The sequence below is a fragment of the Balaenoptera ricei genome, chromosome 7 (genome assembly GCF_028023285.1).
Source record: "Balaenoptera ricei isolate mBalRic1 chromosome 7, mBalRic1.hap2, whole genome shotgun sequence".
NCBI lineage: Eukaryota > Metazoa > Chordata > Mammalia > Artiodactyla > Balaenopteridae > Balaenoptera > Balaenoptera ricei.
In genome coordinates, this window is record NC_082645.1 from 110383502 (window position 1) to 110405101 (window position 21600).

At 41.4% G+C, this 21600-nt stretch overlaps 2 protein-coding genes across 2 annotated transcripts in view; one reads left to right on the top strand and one right to left on the bottom strand.

Moving 5' to 3' along the window:
* Positions 1 to 13341, bottom strand: part of COL4A4 (collagen type IV alpha 4 chain) — a 135706-nt gene extending 122365 nt beyond the window's left edge. The window contains exon 1 of the mRNA XM_059928837.1: positions 13047 to 13341. The gene's annotated coding sequence lies outside the window, so the exon portion shown is untranslated. The remainder of the gene's footprint in view (positions 1 to 13046) is intronic.
* Positions 13342 to 13442: 101 nt separating this feature from the next.
* Positions 13443 to 21600, top strand: part of COL4A3 (collagen type IV alpha 3 chain) — a 133385-nt gene continuing 125227 nt past the window's right edge. Inside the window, exons 1-2 of the mRNA XM_059928835.1 lie at positions 13443 to 13517; positions 13671 to 13822. Of these exons, the coding sequence (XP_059784818.1) occupies positions 13736 to 13822 (87 nt within the window). The 5' untranslated portion in view covers positions 13443 to 13517; positions 13671 to 13735. The remainder of the gene's footprint in view (positions 13518 to 13670; positions 13823 to 21600) is intronic.

A 21600-nucleotide genomic window follows, 5' to 3' on the forward strand; every position in this document is an offset into this window, starting at 1 on the left:
ACATGACTACTTGCTCACCCCACGCATCTGTCTAGCCTGAAAACAAAGCTACAGAGGAGTCGCAGAGACTTTAGGACTGTTCTCCAGCCTAGGGTGCAGCTCCTAGGTCACAGCTAAGTAAAGGCCCATCTGGTTGTCAGCTGGACACCGTGAACAGCGGTGTGTACAGCACTCTACAGTTCCCAAAAGGCTGTCACACATGGTACCCACAACAGTCTACAAGGATTTCCTTTGTTGCAACTGCCTGTGTTAAGAGCAAAAAACCTTTGGTCTCAACCGTGCTTTTGATGACACCAAATAAAAACACCCCATCACTCAGAACAGCAACCCTCTAACCTATCTTCTCATAAATAAAAGGCTGTCATCACATAGGAGTGGCCAAGACAGTATGTTTCTAATTGGAGTCTATCAAAAAAAAAAAAAAAAAAAAAGCCTAAACAACCCAAATGCAATGCCACTAAAACATTTGCAAACAACAGCTTTGGGAGAATGCCTACCTTGGAAACTTTTCCGAAACTTCTGTACCTTTCAAAGGGTATGCTTTATTCTGCCAACTGTTATTCTCAAGAAGGGAGTGTTGAGTGCTATGGAGTACTGTATCAGAGCCCCCTGAGTTCCCACCTTTGGCTCCTAATTGGGGGGATGACCAGGTTTTCATCACCTGATTCCATCTCCCCAGGCACATGGAAAGTTGGGGAATAACCAAAGCTTGACCCAACCCAGAGCTTGGCTTGGTAACACAGAGCTCTGGGCCAGAGGATGGCACAAAAACATCTGAACCAGTCCTCTGAAACTAGGACACTGAGAGAAGAAAGGGAGATGAGGGAGGAAGGATGCACCCAGTACATCCTGAAGTACAGCCAGGCGTTAGAAAACTGGGACAAGTCAAGGCCAAGTGCAAGCCTGAGTTTAGAGGAAACAGATAAGCTAAGTAATCAGAAAAAGCTGTTTCCAAGAGAGGAAAACGCAAAAAGAGGAAGACAGATGGTCTCATGAGAGGATGAAAAAACCAGCTCCTTCCCGAGAGCCCCCCCAATTCCCGACGCAGTCTTGCAGTCAGTTCCCTTTTCTTGAGCGAATTGACCTGAGCAGCTGAGTCCGATGAAAACCACTGTCCTCATCACAGCCGCTCCCAAGGCTGCGACATACCTTAGGGAGCTCATTTGAAGCCACCCACCCCCAACAGGGAAGCTGAACGCCCGTGCCCTGGGCCTTTGACCTCCATCTCCCTCACTGACCAAGTCCATAGGCTCTTGCCCAGCAGTGTATTTATATCAGTAATTTCTAGCATGCATATCCAGCAGATATCATTGTGTTCTCTTCCTCCACCTCCCTGGGATTATTTTTTTTTCTTCACTACTTTATGAAAATTCCTGGACTCCAATTCCCCTGGGACGCCTTAGAAGTCTGTGCCCAAAGTTTTCCAAAGGCTAGGTCTGGGAACAGGATCTGAGATCTTCCAAATCATTCTCTTACCATAGGGAATTTGTTTTCTCTGTAACCCAATCTTGAATAGAAATATACCGTGCTTGGGCTTCCCTGGTGGCGCAGTGGTTGAGAATCTGCCTGCCAATGCAGGGGACACGGGTTCGAGCCCCGGTCTGGGAAGATCCCACATGCCGCGGAGCAACTAAGCCGGTGAGCCACAACTACTGAGCCTGCGCGTCTGGAGCTTGTGCTCCTCAACAAGAGAGGCCGCGACAGTGAGGCCCGCGCACTACGATGAAGAGTGGCCCCCGCTCGCCGCAACTAGAGAAAGCCCTCGCACAGAAACGAAGACCCAACACAGCCAAAAATAAATAAATAAATAAATAAAAATTAAAAAAAGAAAAAAGTAATACACCGTGCTGGAGTTCTCATCAATTGGGGGATGGGCGGGGGGCAATGGCCAAGATTGGAGGACCAGATAAACAGGAGACTGAGGAGTGGAATCTTCCAGTCACAAAAGGTAGCAGAAATATAATGTCTTTTCTTTTCCCAAGTAACATTAAGTCTCTGAGCTCTTTTTAACAATATCTGTTCTTTCAGGGAAATCATTTCTTATTAACTCAATGACTACACGGTCTTCCCTTTGACTTTCTGACACTGAGCTATCTGAAGACTCTCTTTCCAAGGCTAAATTTTTTGGACGTCTGAACACCTATTTTTATATACCTTTATCTTTCCAAAATAGAATTCCTAAAGGCTTAGTTTTTGTAAAGATATAAGCAAGGGGCCTCAGGGGTTAGAAAAACGCTCCCAGAAAAAGAATGGCATGCCTGGTGGCTGGATATCTACTTTGAGGCTTACGCTTTCCCTGTTAAGAGATCACCTGACCTTTTCCCAACATCCAAGTTGGTTACTTTCTAAAACCCCGTATCTTTGGGTTGACTCGACCTGCAGACTTTCAAAGCCTTCAGGTTGATTTCAGCTTTTTAGCGAAAACAGTCAATCCCGTCAAACATCACAAGGTTTTTAAAGCAAGTCACGAATCTGTGTGGTCCATGGAGTACTGGAATGTGGCTGGAGCATCATGTTCCCTGAGGAGGAACCGGGAGAAACTTGAGAACTACTCAAGGAAATTCTTGAGAATATCTCTAAGTCCCAACGTGAGTTCCAATCCAGAATGTTGCTGGATTCCGGCCAAGCTTGCCCCCGCCTTGCCTTCCCTCTAGGTTCAGCTGAATTGTTTGAGAGCGCTGCACAGGCCTCAGTTGACCTTGGAGTTGACTTTGCTAGTCCAGGGCCAAATGGACCATATCTCAACTAATCTACCATTCTGCCAATATAGGCTTTTATTATCATTTTTCTCCATGAGGTCTCCTCCCAAAACCAACAGAACATTTGACAACAATCTTCATAATGTCACCACGTGGGAAACACGTGGAGGTGATATAGGTTCCACAAATACACAACTGATTTTCAAAACCAGATGTTCCCTTTACCTCCAAGTTAAGAATGACATTCTTAACTCAGAATGCTAGATGTCTCTTGTCAAAAGCACTACTCTCCCAGGTTATTCTTGGTCTGTGATTTTACCTGCAGGGCAGGATTGGAGCGACTCTGGATTCCCTAGACCTTTCAGACCTCTGAAAGCTGCCTCTGGGTAAGCTCTGGCAGTAACAGTCCTTGATTCCACTGGGAAGTGCCCACCCCCAACCAACGTACTGAAAGGCTGGCATTTGCTTTTGATGACTTCTTCCCTCCTCCCTAGAGACCCACTGCCTTCTTCTCCTGGTACCTTGTGGTCTCGTGGTGAGGGATTGAAAGCAGGACTGTAGAGTTACGAAGACTTGTGTTCAGATCTTGATCACTTACCAGTATAACCCTGAGCAAGTCTGTACCCACCCTGAGCTCTTGGTTTCTCAGTATGTAAAATTAATGCTTGAGAGAATTACAAGAGTCACCATCCGTGCCTAGCACAGTCTCTGGCATGTGGCAGCAGCTCGATAAATGTTTATTTCCTCCCTTCCTAATTTGCCACGCAGGCAAAACGAGCTCCCAATAAATTAGAGAAGGGTTAGAAAACTGGGAACTGGGGCAAGCCTGGCAGACCTCAGGAGGGGGGCAACACTTGGTCTGGGAAGGAAGGAAGATCTGGGCAAATGAGAAGGAGAAATAAGCTGTGACAGTCTCTCCTAAAGTACCTTTTATAACGTCAGGAGAAGTTATCGAGAGGGAAGACTCTTCAGTTAGTGTAGAAGAAGGTATACAGGAGGACAAGTCCAGTCAGAATCAGAGTTAACTGGACTCTGAGAGGACACTTAGGAAAAGGTCAGGATCCGGTTTAATCAACCAGAGAGCTAGCTCCTTCTGCCGTGCCCAGCACCGCTGCTGCTGCCTCCCCTCCCCGCCCTTCCCCTCCTCCTCCTCCTCTTACCCCTCCTCTTCCTCCTCCTCCTCTTCTCCATCACCATCATCATCTTCCTCGCCATAAGAAATTATAATAAGCGGCATTTTCAGCAGGCAACTTATATGCTAAGCCCTGTGCTAAAGGTTTAACACAGGTCTTCAATCCTCACAATAACCCCATAAGGTAAGTAATATGACTAGGTCCTTTTATAAATAATGACAGTTAGTGTGAGACATTTCTAAAGCTTCCCTTATTAACCACTACACTGCACAGCTTCAAAATTCATGAAAATTCATGGGTAAGTTTCAGGGGAATTCACCTCCGGAAAGAACAACTTTAGCCTTCAATATAGTAGTAGCAGGGAAAGACATTTATAAATGCAACAGTGCACTATGATACGTAGACATTCAGTTTCCTGTGAATCCCAGAAAACTAGAGTTCTCCTGTGAAGGTCTTTATGTTTGGAATTTCAACTCTAGAAACTCCTATAGGACAGTTGGAGATCTTAAAGGCACCATTTCTAACTAGATTATAGGAAAGTTAAAGCATTTCAGGCAGCTATGCAAGCCAAAAAAAAAAAAAGAGAGAGAGAGAGAGATTTCACAAAAGTGTTCAAATGAACTTTTAAGGTTAAACAGAAATACTGGGGCAGGTGTGCAATTGGTTCCAAGAGAGGAGAAAAGCTTTGTCTTGGTGGGGAAGGAGCACTGCATTCGTGTGAATCTAGGGCCCTTTCTAAGGAGAGCTTAACCACCTGCTTTTCCTCATGGTTGCATTCTGTCTTGTGCCCACCCCTGTTTGCCTTGTTTCCAGCAGGAGTTGGTTCTAGAGACTGAGTCTCCTAGTGGCTTCTTCCCTATAGGACAACCTGGAGCTAGACTCCTCTAGGAATGCTTCTGCCACTCTGGAACCTAATGAAAGATTCAAGGGCATCCCTCAAACCTGGGCTTCAGAACTATGCCATCCCATAGTCTGCTACAGACCATAAAACACAGTCAGTGTTTCAGTGTCAAATTTACACATCGGAAAATAACTGAGCAAAGCCGAGAGAATGTGCTGTGTACTGGATACGGATGTCATGTGGGCAGAATGGCCAACACAATCAGTGGTTGGAAGTTTCACAGAACCATAAAGAATTCCATTATTAAAGTAAGATTACTTCCCCACTAAAATTTGAATATGAGAATTTTTTGAAACTTCAGAAATTAAGGATAAGAAGAGGTCTATGTTAAATTTTTACAACTACAACTTTACACATATGGGAATGAAACAAAATAATACATAGAATCTTAAATACATAAGAAAATTACAGGATTTGTAAATTCAAATCCACTAAATATGTAGTAACAGTTAAAATTTAAAGTGATTTTCTATTAACTAGCCTGGCATTAACCAAACAAAAATTTTTTGGAATCATCTCCATATACCTTTGATACAACATAAAAAACACCTATGATTATTATTCATTCAAGAAATATCTGTCAATATACGTCAGTCTCCCATTTTGTATCAAATGCCATGCTAGGCATTAGGCACTATGGATACAAAAGTGAATTTGATTTACCTGAACTCAATATTCAGTAAATCAAATTTTCAACTTACTGAATATTGAATTCAATTTGAATTCAACTGAATTCAAAAATTCAATATTACTTTTAAGAAGATTGGGTAAAGTTAAAGATGCATATTATAATCACTAAAGTAACCACTAACAATAATGCAGAGAGATATAACTAGAAGTCAAAAAAAATTTAAATGGAACACTAAAAAATATTTGATTAACACAAAACAATGCTAGGAAGAAGAAAAGGAACAAAAAACAGATGAGATAGATAAAAAGTAAATGGAGAGATGGCAGACCTAATAACAGCTATAGCAACTACATGAAAATGCACTAAAAACTCCTATTTAAAGGCAAGGCATTGGATTTAAAATAGAAGAAAGAAAAATCCAAGTATATGCTGCCTACAAGATACACAATTTAAATTAAAAGACACAAATAGATTGAAAACAAAAGGCTGAAAAAAGATACACCACACAAACCGTAAGCATAAGGAAAGCAGATGAGTTATATATATATTTTTAAGGTAACAAGTGGATTTATTTACAGAGAAACACATTCCACAGACAGAGTGAGGGCCATCTCAGAAGGTGGACGAGCTATATTAATAGCACATAACATAGACCTCAAGATGGAAAGTGACACTTAATAATGATCAAAAAGTTAATATATCAGAAATCTATAAATATTACAAACATACGGGCTTAAGAGCAGAATTTCAAAATACCTGAAGCAAAAACTAAAAAACTAAAGGGAGAAATAAATAAATTCTCAAACATAGTTGGAGACTAACTCTTCTCTTGGTAATTGATAGAACAAGGTAGAAAATATAAGTCAAGACACAGAAGGTCTGAACAACACTATCAACTACCTTGCCCTAATTTATTTATATATAACACTACACCCAACAACCGCAGAGTATATATCCTTTTCAAGTAGATATGGTATGTTCACCAAGATAAACTAATTATATAATAGAACATAAAACAAGTCTCAATAGATTTCAAAAGACTAAAATCTTGCAGAGAATTAAATTAGAACTCAACAATAAAACATATAGGAAAGTTCAAAATATTTAGAAATTAATCCACCCCAAGTAACCCCAAGTATTTTGAACTAAATGATAATGAAAACAACATATCAAAACTTATGGGATACAACCTACCCAGAGCAGAGAAAGAAACTAGATCTATAAATGTGTACATTAGGAAAAGAGAAAAGTCTAAAATCAATTATAAGTTCCGATCTTAGGAAACTAAGAGAAGAAGAGCAAATTAAACCTAAAGTAAAAGGTAGGAAATAATAAAGATAGAAGAGGAAATCAATAAAGGAGAGAATACTCAAGCAATAGAGAGAAATCAATAAAACCCAAAGTGGTTCTATGTTTTTTTTGAAAAGGTAAATAAAATAGATTAACTTGACAAATTACCAACGTCATAAATGACAAAGAGGAAACCATTACAGATATATAGACAAATAAATTTGGCAATGTATAAGAAATGAACACATTTCATGAAAGATGCTAATTATCAAAACTGGCACAAGAAGCAACAGAAAATCTGAATAACCCTATAACAGTTAAATTCATAATTAATTAAATTTGTAGTTAAAAACCTTCCCCAAGGAAAACTCCGGGACCAGTTGGCTTCACTGGTGAATTCTATCAAGTATTTAAGATGGAAATAATACCAATTCGTCACACACTCTTTCAGAAAATAGAAGAGAGAATGTTGGTCAACTCATTTTATGAGCTTAGTATTACTCAGGTACCAAACAAAGATATTACAAGAAAACTACAGACCAATATCTTTAATGAACATAAATACAACACTCCTTAACACAATATTAGCAAAGCAAATTACATATTTATGTAAATACAAATGAACTAGGCTAGCATTAGCTATTTTTAAAAAGAGCAATAAAGTTGGAGGACTTATATTACCTGAGTCCAAGGTCTGCTATAAAGCTATAGTAATAAGAACAATATGGTATTGGTAAAAAAAAAAAAGAGATGTGTAAATCAATAGAACAAAAAGGCCCAAACAGAGATGATCAAATGATTTTCCATGAAGGTGCCAAGGCAATTTAATAGAAAAAGTCAACAAATAGTGTTGGAACAACCCGATATCCATACAGAAAAAAATGTTAGAAAATAGATCCTTACCTAACGCCACACTCCCAAATTAACTCAAAATGGATCATGGATCTAAATGTAAAAATACTATAAAAGAAGAAAACATAGAAGAAATCTTTGCAACATTAGCATAGGTGAAGATTTCTCAGATAACAGGAAAAGCACAAACCAAAAGGAAAAGGTTGATAAATCGAGCTTCATCAAAGTAAAAACATTTGCTCTTCAAAAGACACCAATAAGGAAATGAAAAGCCACAGAATGGGAGAGATATTCAAAATATATACATCTGGCAAAGATCTTGTATCCAGAATATATAAGTAGCTATTATGACTCAACAGTAAGAACAACCACCAATTTTTTAAATGGAGAACAGAGCTGAGCAGACACTTCACAAAAGTTCTCTGAATGGTTAATAAGTATATGAAAAGATGTTCAACATCTTTAGTTATTAGAGAAATCAAAAGCACATTTAACTGCCACTGTGTAACCATTTGAATAGCTAAAATTTAAAAAGCTGGCAATACCAAAAGAAGGCACCAAAAATACATGGAGGAACTGGAACTCTCATACATTGCTGATGAGAATGAAGATACAGCTACTTTGGAAAACTCTTTCTTTTATGATTAAATATACATCTACCCTATGGTCCAGCCGTTTCACTCCTAGGTATTTATTCAAGAGAAGTGGAAACACATGTCCACACAAAGCCTTGTACAAAAATAGTCATAGTAGCTGTATTCTAGTAGCCCCAAACTGGAAACAATTCAAATGTCCAAGAGGTAAATGGATCTTTAAAAAAGCGATGTCCATACAATGGAATTTTACTCAGCTATAGAACAGAACAAACTGCTGATACACATAACGTGGATCAATCTCAGTATTGTTCTGTTGAGTCAAAGAACCCAGACACCAAAGGGTACACACTGTATGACTCCCTTTACATGAAATTCTAGAAAATGCCAACCAACCTACAGTGACAGGAAGCAGATCAGTGGTTGCCTGGGAATAGACAGGGAGCGAGAGATGGACTGAAACGGGACAGGAGGAAATTTCGGGGAGTGATCGAAAAGCTCTGTATCAGGATCATGCTATTGATTTCACAGGGTGTATGCATCTATGAAACTCCATGAATTGTGTACTTTAACTAGGTACAGATTTTGATACATAAATTAAACCTCAATAAATTTATTTTTAAATGCCGCAGTTACTATATTAAAAAAAAATTAATCCCTGTACCTGCCCTCAAAGGCCTTGTAGTGCAGAAAAGTAAAATACATGACACTGTTTCAGTGATATATAATAAAGGTCTGGACAAAGGTCTTCACAGAGACCATGATCTTTGACCTTTGATCTACGTCTCAAAATGCAAGGGTTGCACCAGACAGACGAAAAGGGAGGTCCCTCAAGGTGGAGGGAATGGCAAGTACAAAGGCGTGAGATAAAGAAGGCTGTAGAGTGAACTTGAGAAGTATGGGGTGACACAGGAGATTTTTCAAAAGTTGACTTTGGACCACTCTATTCTATCCTAAGAAGTGTGAAATAAGCTGTAAAGAAAAAGAGGAGCTTCTGGAAGTTTTAAAATAAGCGAGTTACACGATGTATGTGATGAGCGTTACTAACATTCATCAAATATTTCCAGCGCTCTTTCAGGCATGTGGTAGATTATTTCCCCATCACTTTCAAAATGAAGTGACCACTTTGGTCAATGAGATGTGAAGTAGATGCATCGAGTGTCACACCCAGGTGGCAGCTGTTAGAGCAGTTTTTGATTTGCCGCATTCTCTTCCCCTTTGGAGGAGATCAGAGAAAACTACCTTGAGTGGGAATTTCCAGGAGGTTCCTGAGTAGTTATGATAAGCAGAGTCCCCTCCCCCTTTCTCACCTCCCCACACCCTGTGATGAATACCTAGTGTAAATGGAGAAGGAAAATCTTGTTATGTTAAGCCTCTGAAATATGGGGGTTGTTTGTAACTGCCCCCAAAGTAACCTTTTCTTTCTGATACAATGTGAACTTTTATTCTAACAATAACATAGAAGGTGAATTTCAAAGGAAAGAATCTGCAGGGGACTAGCTAGAAGGCTACCATAATCCACAGATGGTAAGTGCATGCGCTGGGACAGGGGCCATGATCTTACAAAAGCGGAGAAAGAATCTGGAGATGTAATGGCGAGAGTTGAAAATGACTCTGAGATTGTAAAAGAACCCGAGTCTAATTGTTTTAGAGGTGTTGAAAAAGAGAAGGTTCTTGAAAGAAGAGAGATGACTAAGTGGGGAGATGAAGTTAAAAAAAAAGATTAATTTAAAATTTAATTAAGATTAAATTTAACCTTTTAAAAAGATTAAAGGAGGAGCTACAGGCAGCCTGGCAAAGTACATCACATCAAAAGCTGAGGCACATCCCTACACAGGGAAGGCTATAGAAAGATCATGAACTTTGGAAGAAATCAGACCTGGGTATGAATCCTGAGTGAATGTGTCAAGTCATCCAGCTTCATTCACTCAGCGAATAGTAAACAACTTCATTCATTCATTCATTCAATAACATTAAAGAACACCAAAAAGTCCACTGTCCTATTGGAGTCAGCCTTCAAAAGTAGGGAAGCAAACACTACCCATTTAAGCACTGTGCAGAAAACAGACATGATATTGTGATTATGAAAAGGGGGCAAAAACAATAAGACAGGGCTTGTCAAAGGCCATTACCATTTCACTTTGTTCAAAACCCTTAACTGGCACCAAATCAAAAGCAGAGATTTGTGTGTCCCTTGTACTTACAAAAAGAGAACCGTCCTCACTTTCCTTTAGTTTTATCACATTTCAAGAACCAACTGGGAAACTCTCTTGACTCTAAGACTGTTTTTTAAAAATGAAAAATTCTGGTTAATTAACACCTAGTGAGCATACCAACATTGTACTAAAGCAGAGTGTATATATGTGGGGAGGTGAGGAATGGGTTTGGTTAAATCTGGCTCATAGGCAAGCCACTTCTTAAAGTTTAACACGCGTTTGAATCACCTGGAGACCTTGGTGAATGCAGGCTCTAATTCAGTGGGTCTGGGGTGGTGCCTGAGATTCCTTCTGCATTTCTAACCAGCTCTCCAGGATGCCAAACCTGCAGCTCCCAGGGATGCCAAGCAGAAAGGTTCTAGACGCCTTGGGAGTCTGTTGACCTCAGGGGAGCTGGTGGAGTATGCTTGACTCTTGCCTCTTTACTGCTGAGCTGAGAAAAGCATCTCTACCCTGTGCCACTATTTCTCATCAGCTTCCTTTACAAAACTGGAGAATCAGATTCCAGTATGTGACTGTTTTATGAAGACCCTGGACAAAGGACTTCTAATGGATTACTGAATTAGATTCCTACAGTTCTTTGAGGTAGGTACCCTGATTATGCCCGCTTTATAGAAGAGAAGACCCCAAGCCCCATTAGTTAAGTGTGGAAAAGATTCAAAATCTAGCGTCTACTCCAGAGACCATACTCTTAACCACTGCTTCCTCCTTGCTGTGGTTACATCACAAGTTTCTCTCCTGCTCTTTTGCAGTGTTAGAAGTGACTTGCAGTTGACTGCTGCCCCCCCTTTCTAAAATCAATAAAGCCAAGTCTGAACTTCTGTCAAAATGACTTGGTTTCAGGAAAACGCAGATTTAGGGTCATGCAAGATTGTCATATGCCTCAGAATTCTTGGACACTGTTATTTTATCAACAGAGCACCTGATGTCCTATCTAACAAGGATGGCAGGAGAAGGTTCCATAAGAACCCTCCCTATCAATGGCGAGAAGCTACTATATACCACACAGCAACATCTGTGGTCTGGGCACTCATAGGTCTTAATAAAGAGTTTAATACATGTCCTTTTTATTATTCTACTAAGAAGAGTCCCTGATTCAATGCAACTAACTGAACTATGCATGGAAAACAGTGGCTCTCAAATTTGGTTGCACATGGGAATCTCCAGAGAGCTTTAAATACAGATACCTGAGTCCTACCGCTGGGGAGTCCAGTGTAACTGGCTTGGGATGTTTCAGGATTTTTAGAGGCTCGTTAGGAGATTCTAATACACAGCCAGAGTTGACAATCACTGGCATAAAAAACAGAGGGAAGGGGCTTCCCTGGTGGTGCAGTGGTTAAGAATCCGCCTGCCAATGCAGGGGGACACAGGTTTGAGCCCTGGTCCTGGAAGATCCCACATGCCGCGGGGCAACTAAGCCCGTGAGCCACAACTACTGAGCCCGCGCTCTAGAGCCCGTGCTCTGCAACAAGAAAGCCACCACAATGAGAAGCCCGCGCTCTGGAATGAAGAGCAGCCCCCGCTTGCTGCAACTACAGAAAGCCCGTGCACAGCAACGAAAACCCGACGCAGCCAAAAATAAATAAATAAATTTATATATACAAAAAAAAACCGGAGGGAAGTTTATAATATTCACTCTGCAACCAAAAACGGGGGGTGTGCGTTTCCATTCACTCACTGTCAGGGCTTCGCCTACCTACATAGCTACATAGGTCTAATACACATTCTAATTGCAAGCAAATGGTTCTCCACAATCAGTGACCAAACCACAAATTTCACACTGGGTGTTTGATGACTGACTACATCAGCAAGCTGATCCAAAGCAGGGGTTCTTAACCTGGAGATGGAATTCAGGTGGTCTGTGAACTTAGATGGGAACAAATGTTACATCTCTATTTTCACTAAACTTTCCTGGAAGTTCAGCATTTCTTTCAGTTATGAAAATAGCTAACAAACCACAATAGTAGCAGTTCTTGAGAGTTTGCACCCACTGGTATTTTCACATCACATTTCAGTTTTGCAGTCATCAGTACTTTGAGATTACAGTTGTTTAATAGATCTGCTGTTAGATCTAGGTATTTAATGCAATAATAATGATGCACCTATGTTACTATATCATGACTTTAATACTTTGATAATTTATTCGAAGTTAAACTGATTCTGATAACTGAATTATTCTAAGAAGGATCTCAATGCTTCATCAGATCCAATGTGGTCAGTGGCACAAGAAAAGGGCACGAGCCCTGCTCTGAGGACGGTGCCCTAACAAGCCAGATATTGCACGTTTGCGTCCAAGGCCACCTCCGAGAAGGGCCCTCTCAGGAGGGAGACACCCCGACAAAGTTGGCTCTTGGCTTTTCCCTGCATTTCCGCAGATAAGATTTAACGTGAAAAAGCCAGTTCAACGCGACAGAAAATAGAATGGATTGGGCTTTCTCTTTACCCTCAGCTGCCTCTTGTTCTTGGCATTTCGGAGTGCCCAGACTGCCAGGCTGGTAACTCGAGCCTCCAAATTAATCAAAACTCACAGCGCCCAGTTCAAGCCCAGGCAGACAAGCCGGGAGGCAGACAAGCTCTCTTCTGGTGACCCCCCAGCCCAGCTCCCCCGCCCCGCCCGCCAGCCCGCGCGCCCCACCCTGGGATGCCACGCTCCCTCCACCGCCCGCGCTCCCAGGCGGGTGGCCCGGGCCCTGGGACTGCCATCGCCCAGACTGGGTCGGGGGCGCCTTACCTCGTGGGGACGCCCGCCGCCCCGGGAGCCACCTCTGCGCCCGCCCGCGCGGCGCGCACTTCCCGCCGCGCCAAATTCCGCGGGCGGCTCGGCTGCCTCTTCCCCACGCTCTCACCGCCGGGTCCGGCGGCTGCCGGATTGGAGACGCGTTGAGAAGGGGAAAGAGGCGAGACGGCAGCGGCCGGGAGCCGGAGCGAGCGGGGCCGCGCGAGTGCAGACGGCCGGCGCGCCTCCTGCTTAATCTGAGCAGGGCCGCTGGCCACTCCCTCCACCGTGCTCCGCCGCCTCCACGTCGCTCACCCCGCAAATTCCCCACCTCCGACTCGCAGCCCCTCGCCCCGCCTAGGCCCCTGAACCTTGGGAGCGTCACCTCCTTACCCCCTTACCCTGGCCCCGCGCCCACCTGCCCCGCAGGCGCGCAGCCCTCTCTCGCCTCCTGGCACGCTTCCTGGGTCGGAGGGACATCTCCCGGTGAGTCGGCGGTGAGGGGGCACGGGGGCGGGACCTAAGCCGCTTCTTCCCTCCCTGGAAGCCTCGGTGGGGAGGCTGAGCCCTACAAAACCCGCTCCGGGCGGGCTGGCCAGGCCAGCTTCACAGCCGGGCCCCTCCACCCGCGCCGCGCAGGGCACGCGGTGGCCCGAGAGCCTGCGGGTCCCTGGACACGCCGGGGCTCCGAGCGGACGCCCACTATGCGCGCTGGGACGGCGCCGAGGCCGCCGGCGCTGCTACTTCTGCTCCAGCTGGTGCTCCTGGTGGCCGCGCCCACTGCCGGCAAGGTGAGTGCGCGGCGAGGCGACCCCCACCCCGCGTCCCCCGACAGGCCGGCCCCGCCCGCGGGGGCGCTGCCCTTCACCCTCTGCTGGTGGGTGCGGTGACTGCGGGAGCCAAGCAGACACCTGGGGTGGGGCAGCGTGGGGACGGGGGCAAGCGGGGATGCACGGGAACAGGTGGAATGCGCGGGGCTGGAGGAAGGGGCGAGGAGGAGGCTTGGAGGGCTCCCTAGGGGTCAGGGATGGAGAAAGCCCTCCAGAGGTAGATAGGTAAGGAGGTAGGTAGGTAGGTAGGTAGACAGATGATAGATAGATAGATAGATAGATAGATAGATAGATAGATATGCAGGCAGGTATATAGAGCGATGTGGAAAGATAGATAATCGCCAGGGATGAGCGCTTGAGAACACGGGATATACAGACACGCGATGTCACGCTGGTGAATCAGAGCAGGCAGCATGGCCTGGCAGAGAGGACAGAGGGCAGGAGTCCCAGCCCTGCCACTTCCTAGATGTCACCTCACACTGAACTCTGACCACCCTGGGGCTCGTTTCTCTTCCTTGTCGATACTTGCCCTCAAGTGTTCCATCAGTTTTGTTGAGAAAAGCAAATGCCATCACTGAAAAGTTAATAGCACCTTAGAAATGGAACTCATGTTAGGATAAATTAAACAATCTGTCGCTGTGATTTCTATTCAAAATTTGAGAGGTCCTGGATTCATTTAGATCCGCCTGTATATTTCTTATTCTTTGCGAAGATAAATCAGTGTCCTCAAAACCGTTATGACTCCTAGAGTTGACTTACTTGATTTTAACTGGTGAAAGTGCAATTTAACTTTTCAGCCGCCTTCTGTGACTTTTACGCAGAAAACTTAATCTGGGATGACAACGCAGTGTAAGTTTCGTTTCCCAGAATGATCAGATGTTTTTCAAATTTCATGATTAAGATTGTGATTGGAAATTAATAGTCACATAAATATGTGTTAACATGAAAATGTTTTTCGAACCTTCAGTCACAAGAAATCCAAGTATTTTCCATTTAAGTTAAATTTTAAATTATGACATTACAGGTGAAGCTAAAACCCCCTTTGATCACCTCCATACCTTACCCCACCCCATCTAAAGAAATATATCCACTCTCACCACTTTGTGTTTCTTTTCAGACATTTTTCTATGCATTTACGTATTCATATATGGACCCACAAACAATATGTTTTTTGTTTGTATTTTTTAACATAATCGATACCATATACCTATACTGTATATATCCTTTTGCATCCTACAGGTCTCCCCATGACAGTATTTGAGATAGATCTACCTCTTTTCTTTTTGCCCTATTGCATTATTGTATAGTTTTGCACGATATGAGTATGCCAAAGTTAATTGAGCCATTCCCCTATCAATTTACATTTAGGCTATTTAGTGTATTATATTCTAAAGGATTTTATAATCCATGTAATCTCTTCATGTAGTTGTAGTTCTAACAAAAATGTGCTTTGCATAGACTAAGAATGCCCAACCCAGGTAGCTCAGTACTTCTGGGCATGATGGATAGAACTCATCTAAGTCAGTATTGAATGTCTACCAGCATTAATCCAGGAACAAATCCAACAACTAAAAAAAACTAAAGGAAGTGTATGTATGTCGTGGGAAGGGCTGGGGAAGAGTTCCAGAGCAGGGTTTGCACATTCTTCTAGAGTTCAAAGAAGAGGGGAGATTAGGGACGGGTGGAGAAAGAGGGGAAGAATTACACACGGGTAAAGATAAGCCTGAAAAAGTGATCCTCTGTAATCATTCAACCCCTAGTCATACCAATTTTCAATTATACTGTCATATTCCCTTATTATTTTTTAACATAAGAATTTTTCTGTCTTGAGTTTGGCCAAATCTTGGAGGCTTCCTGCTGATTCTACAATTAATCCATTCATATTATTTTTAACAGCACTTGAAGTAAGTCTCTGTTAAAACTTTGCTCAGTTACACAGACGATGTCATTAGAAATCATGAAGTGTACCCTCATTGTGTAGAAAAATGGAATCACAGCAAATTAACTGATAACTGGTCGGCACGGTGCCAGCATGCCTCCCTCCACGGGGTAGCTCTGACGCTGGGCAAGGCTCTTGACCTCTCTGAATCTCAGTCTTCTCATCTGTAAAATGAGGGAGTTGAAACCCCTCATGGGGCCAGTAGGTGAGGTTAATTGAGTGAGGCTTTGCGGTAGGGGGCAGTCTTCAGGGCCAGCTAATTGTTGACATTCTAGAATTCAGACTCAGTAATACCAGAATCCAGCTTTTTCAGAAAAGAAGCTGGTAATCTAGTTTCCATGAGAAATCTCTCAATTTCTAAATGTTAGGAAAAAAATTAAAACTTTACAGAAGGAACAAACTCTGTATAAGTGAGAGCTAAATGTAGTCTTTGGGACATCATATTTATCATCTTTGTGCTGCATAGTTAAGGACATACTTTGCTCTAAATTCCTGTGATTTTATGTTAGCATTTCTCAAAGAAATAGTAGTGCTGTTCACCCCTTATTCTGAGTTCAGGCGGGGTGGAACTGTCCACCCACACAATTTGCTCTGAAGAGCCCTGAGTAAAATCCCTCTGCTGCTTGCCTGCAGGCATTCATTTCCAGGCCTGGCTGTTGAGCACATCCCCAGGTTTTATAGCTATTACCAGGCCCAGCTCATCAACTTGAAACTGGGAGGCACTCTGCTGTTGCCTCAGGCAACAGGTCTGGGAGAGGAGTGAGAGGGAAAACTCCTTCTCTGATATCTAGAGAAGGTGAGATTCATGGTTTGAGATACCATGGTTTATCCTTCCTCTTTTTGCCTTAAAATTCCAGACAAGGCAGAAATATGGCGAGCAAGTATCAGGAGCTGAATAACAGCTGCATTTAGGGAGGAGGCTTCTCAACTGATTTGGTTTCTAAATCTAAAAAAAAAAAAAAAATTAAGTTGAATTAAGAAACATTTCAAACAAACAGAAAGTAATGTAACAGTCTCCAATTTATCCACCCCTGAGATTAAGCAAGTATTAATAAGTTTTGACCTGTTTGTTCTCACATCTCTCCCCTTAGGAAAATAATAGGTAAATACAGAAAGTCCTACACACATCCTTTGCCTCTTCTTCCATGCATGGTTTTATATTTATACTCCATGGATATGTGTGTACGTGTGTGTGTGTTAGTAACCATAAAAAATAAATAATATTGTTTTGTGGTCCTTCAAATGTAATAAACGGTTTCACATGATACATACCTATTGGAGCTTGCTTGTATCAGTCAGCATGATGTTTTTGGATTTTATCCTTGTTGACACATAGAGATTTGATTTGTTTGTATACATATAGATGTGAGAGCTGCCACATAGTATCCAGTTACATAAATAAAGCAGTTTATTTTTCCATCTGCCTAAACGCAGCGAGTTTGTTTCCGTGCTTTCATCTTACAAAGTCGGAATTTATATCTTTGTATAAGTACCATTGTGACAACTAGATTTTGAATTCCTACGTGGAATTCAAAGAGGGTTATAAGAGAAAGCATATCTTAAATTTTTTAGGAATTATCAAGTTGACTCCAAAAGGATTGTACCAACATCGTGCCAGAGTACCTGTTTCCCTATATCCTCAGCAAAACTTGGTGTGCTTAGATGTTAATGGGTGTGAAATAGGATCTTGTTTTGACTAGTGAGTTTAGGAATCTTAGCATATTTTGATTGACAGTCTATAGTTCTCTCCGAGTGAATTGCATATTTATCTTTTGTGGCCTTTGCCTTTTTGTTGCTAATTAATTAGAAGCTATTTATATATTTGGGTACTGAAATTTTGCTATTTAAATGTGCGGCAAATATTTCATTCCAGTCTTTGGTTTATCTTTTCATTTAGTTATTGGTACCTTAATGTATAATTTTTTTCACTATAATCTCAAACTTATCCATCTTTTCCTTGATTTCCTTGATTTTGTGTTTTGCGTCTTGTTGAAGAGATCCTTTCCTTCCCTGGGATTGTAAAAATGTTCTCCTACGTTTAAAAAAAATTACAGTTTAATTCTTTTACATTTAAGACTCATAATCCTGGAATTGTTTTCTACTTCTGGGATTATAATTTTATTTTTTTCCATATAGAAAATGAATTGTCCCAACATTATTTATTGAATAGTCCATCCTTTCCCTCACTGTTTTTCAGTGTTACATCTGCAAACATGTGTACCAAGAACTCATTCATATATGATCTGTTTGTATTCTTACATGAGTCTGTTTATTTAGGACTTTAATTTCTCACAGTGTTTTAGAGTTTTCTGGTTTTTTGATTTCTAAGTATTTGACATTTTTTAGTGCTGTTATATTATAAATGGTATATACTTTTTAAATTTTATAGTTTAACTGGTAAAGATACAGCAAAACATAGTTGAATTTTATGTTTTGACTTTGATTAAGCAACTTTGAATAGTTCAAATGCCTTTAAGGCTAAAAAGTTTCCCCCAAAACACTGTATTAGCTGCATCATACAAATTTTAATATCATTAAGTTCAAAATCTTTTCTAATTTTTTCCTTTGTCTTAGTGGTTATTTAAATGTTTATTTCTTAATTTCCAAACATACAGAAATTTTCTAGTTATTTTTTTCATTGAATTGTGGTAGAGATGATATTTTGACTTCAAAGATTTCTACATATGTCAATTAGGTCAAGATTTTTTATCATGTTATTAAAACTGTGATACAGGTGCACATGTGTTTTTTATATATCTTACTCAGTGGATATTTAACCTGAGATTCTCTATTTTTCATCAAATCTTGAACATTGTCAGACATTCCTTTTTTATATTTCTCCTTCCTCACTCTGTCTCTACTCCTGGCATTCTCAGGATGCTCGCTGGGCCTTCTCATCTTTTCCTCCAGTTCTCCTTCCTTCTTATGTCAGATACCTTTCCTGTACCACTCAGCTCCTCTTGGCCTCTCCTTGCTCCTGGGCTCTGGGCACTTTCTCCCCCAGTGGCCAGCTTGGCCACAGACTTCACACAGGCACAGCCTCGTGTTCCTTGAGACTCTTCCACATCTTCCTGTTGCACCCCGGAAGTGCAGGGCATTAGCACCTGCAGGGCAAATCTCTGACCAGTGGGAGATGGAAGCTATTGGATAAATTCTTCTCTTCTGCCCCCAGAAGAACGGTCCTAAAGTGCAGAGGTTCTCACAGCCTCTCCAGGAGACCCATCATCAGTTGTATTTGAGACCAAATTGTAACATCTTGAACTTTTGTTTCACGTGCTGCTCCCTCCATGCTGTATCCTGTGACGTGTCCTCACGTCCCTCTTTCAAAATTTAATTCTCTCTCCTGCTGTTTATAATGTTCAGTAGATTTTCAATCTACTGTAACTTTCCATAATGAAAAAGAACTCTGGAACCATTCAACAATGGCTATGACCCCAGATCTATTAACTACCAGCTTTTTAAAAATTTTTGTCTCAGTTTCCTGATCTTAAAATGGAAGTAAGAGACCCACCTCAGGATTTTATGAGGATTAAATGATTTAGCACATACAACACATACTTTACCATGCCTGTCACATAGTAATCATCCAATAAATGTTAAATATGATTATTTTTATTCATTAAATTTTAATTTCAATGACTATTCATATTTCTAGATGTTCTTTTTGGAGTCTAAGTCTGTCTGGGGTTTTCTGACTTGTTAGGGTTTGGATTTTTGGTCTTTTTTGTAGGGGTTATTCCCTCTTTTTTATGACTTTAGTCATTTTGCACTTATTTGTATTATCTTTCTGATTCTTTCTGTATGATTTCAAGATTTGGGAGTCTATCTCGTTTCTTCAGTCTGTTGACTGACTGTCATCCATGGGAAGACTATGTACGTGAGAGATTTGGGGAAAATAAGCCCTCTCTGTCATCACAGCTTGCTCCCAGGTTGGAGCTGTCCTGCCCTGGAAGAAAAAGGAGCAAAGTAGTTCTGAGGCTTCCAGGGGATTTTCCCCATTAAGATGGACTTATGTAGTAATGATCTGGGGGGAGGGGTGCACCAAAGGTGTTTCCTTTCCTGTTCTCAGGGTCACCCTCCTGCAGTCCCCTCCTACTACCCACTTCCTCCAAACATGCTAGACTCATATTTGATGAGGTGGGGCAGGGTCAAGACCGCACAGCAAAGCCACCAGCTTTGTCTCTCTAACCGGACTAAGGGTCTTCTTCCTTTAGTATTTCTCTGGGGTTTCAGTCCTTGGTACGTTTTCAGGCATTGTCCATGGAAAAACTGTGAATTAAATGCAATTTGTATTTCCCTTATCATTATGGCCGTGTTACCCAGAACAAAGTAATAACTGCCTAGTGTTACCTATGACTAAGGTTAACTTTGTTAAATATTACAATTGATTAAGACCCTCAAACCTTTACGTGTATGAGTCTGACAGCAGGGCTGTCTGGTCTGCATACGCCCTGTGGTCCTTCAGCCATGTGCAGTTAACCACACTCATGCCATGGCCTTCAGCCAAAAAGCAGCCATCCACCACGGAGTCAAAGATTTCTCAAACACATGGTGCTCAGAGCATTTTTGTTCTACAAAGTTTATATCCAGCCTCAGTCTAAACTTTTTAGTCATAACAGACTTTCACCATAGGTCATTTATTTCACCTCTGTTTTCAGTTTGAGAAAATAAGGAAACCAAAATTATATCAACTTCTTAACAGAATAGACATGTTCTGTATCAGCCCTACCACCACCACGGCCTTGAACTTAACCTCTCTGAATTGTCCTCATCTCTAAACATCTGATAAGAAAGCATCTTACTCCAAGTTCTACTTCATCTCACAAGATCTAATCACTGGCTCTTGTCTTCTCTAAACACCCATGTCAGTCTTTCCATTCCTCCTGGGGTTCTTTCGGTAACCGCCAATTAAGACCTCTGGCTTCAGGTACATTTTCTAGCCAAGACTGAATTAAATTATATCAGCTTTATAATTTTCCACTTAACTCACTTTCATACGTGCAGATAAACAAACATCTATGTCCATGTCATCCAATAGAAATATACTGTGAGCCATAACTAGGAGCCACATATGTAATTTTAAATTTTCCAGTAGGCACATTAAAAAAGAAAAAGCAACAGGTGAAATTAACTTTAACAGATTTTATTTATTCTAAAGATCCATAACAGTATTGTTGCAACATGTGATCACTAGTAAAAACATTAATGGATATTTACAGTCCTTTTTTCATATTAAGTTTGCAAAATCTGGTGCCTATTTTGCATTTTTAGAACCTTTCACTCTAACTACATTTCAAGTGTCTATAGCCACATGTGGCCACCGTTCTGGACAGCAGAGATCTAGGTGAATGGCATCCAGATATGAGAGAGGGTTACGGTCCAGAAGGACTTACCTCTGGATGGAACACATTTTGTTTATTTACCATGAGAAATAAACATATGGCAAAATGATAAACTTTAATTAAAGACAATAAATCAGCATGGGTTGTGCCTAAATATCCATGCAACTTTTTCTCCAGAAAATTAAGAGAGTTGGCCTTGGCTACAATGCTTAAAGCGATACAAATTACCACTCGTACAAATTTAATTATAGTGATCCATTATCAAAATATGAGTAAGTTATGTGCATAAAGAATTGAAGAAACATCACAAAAACAGCAAACACTTGGCAAAAGAAATAGAGAAGATGAGAAATATATTGAAAACCACCATGCCACACCTAGCCTTTCGTCTAAATTATCACTAGAGTTCAGCCAGGTAACAGGGTGTTACCCTGAACAAGTTGCTTCCAAAAGCAAAC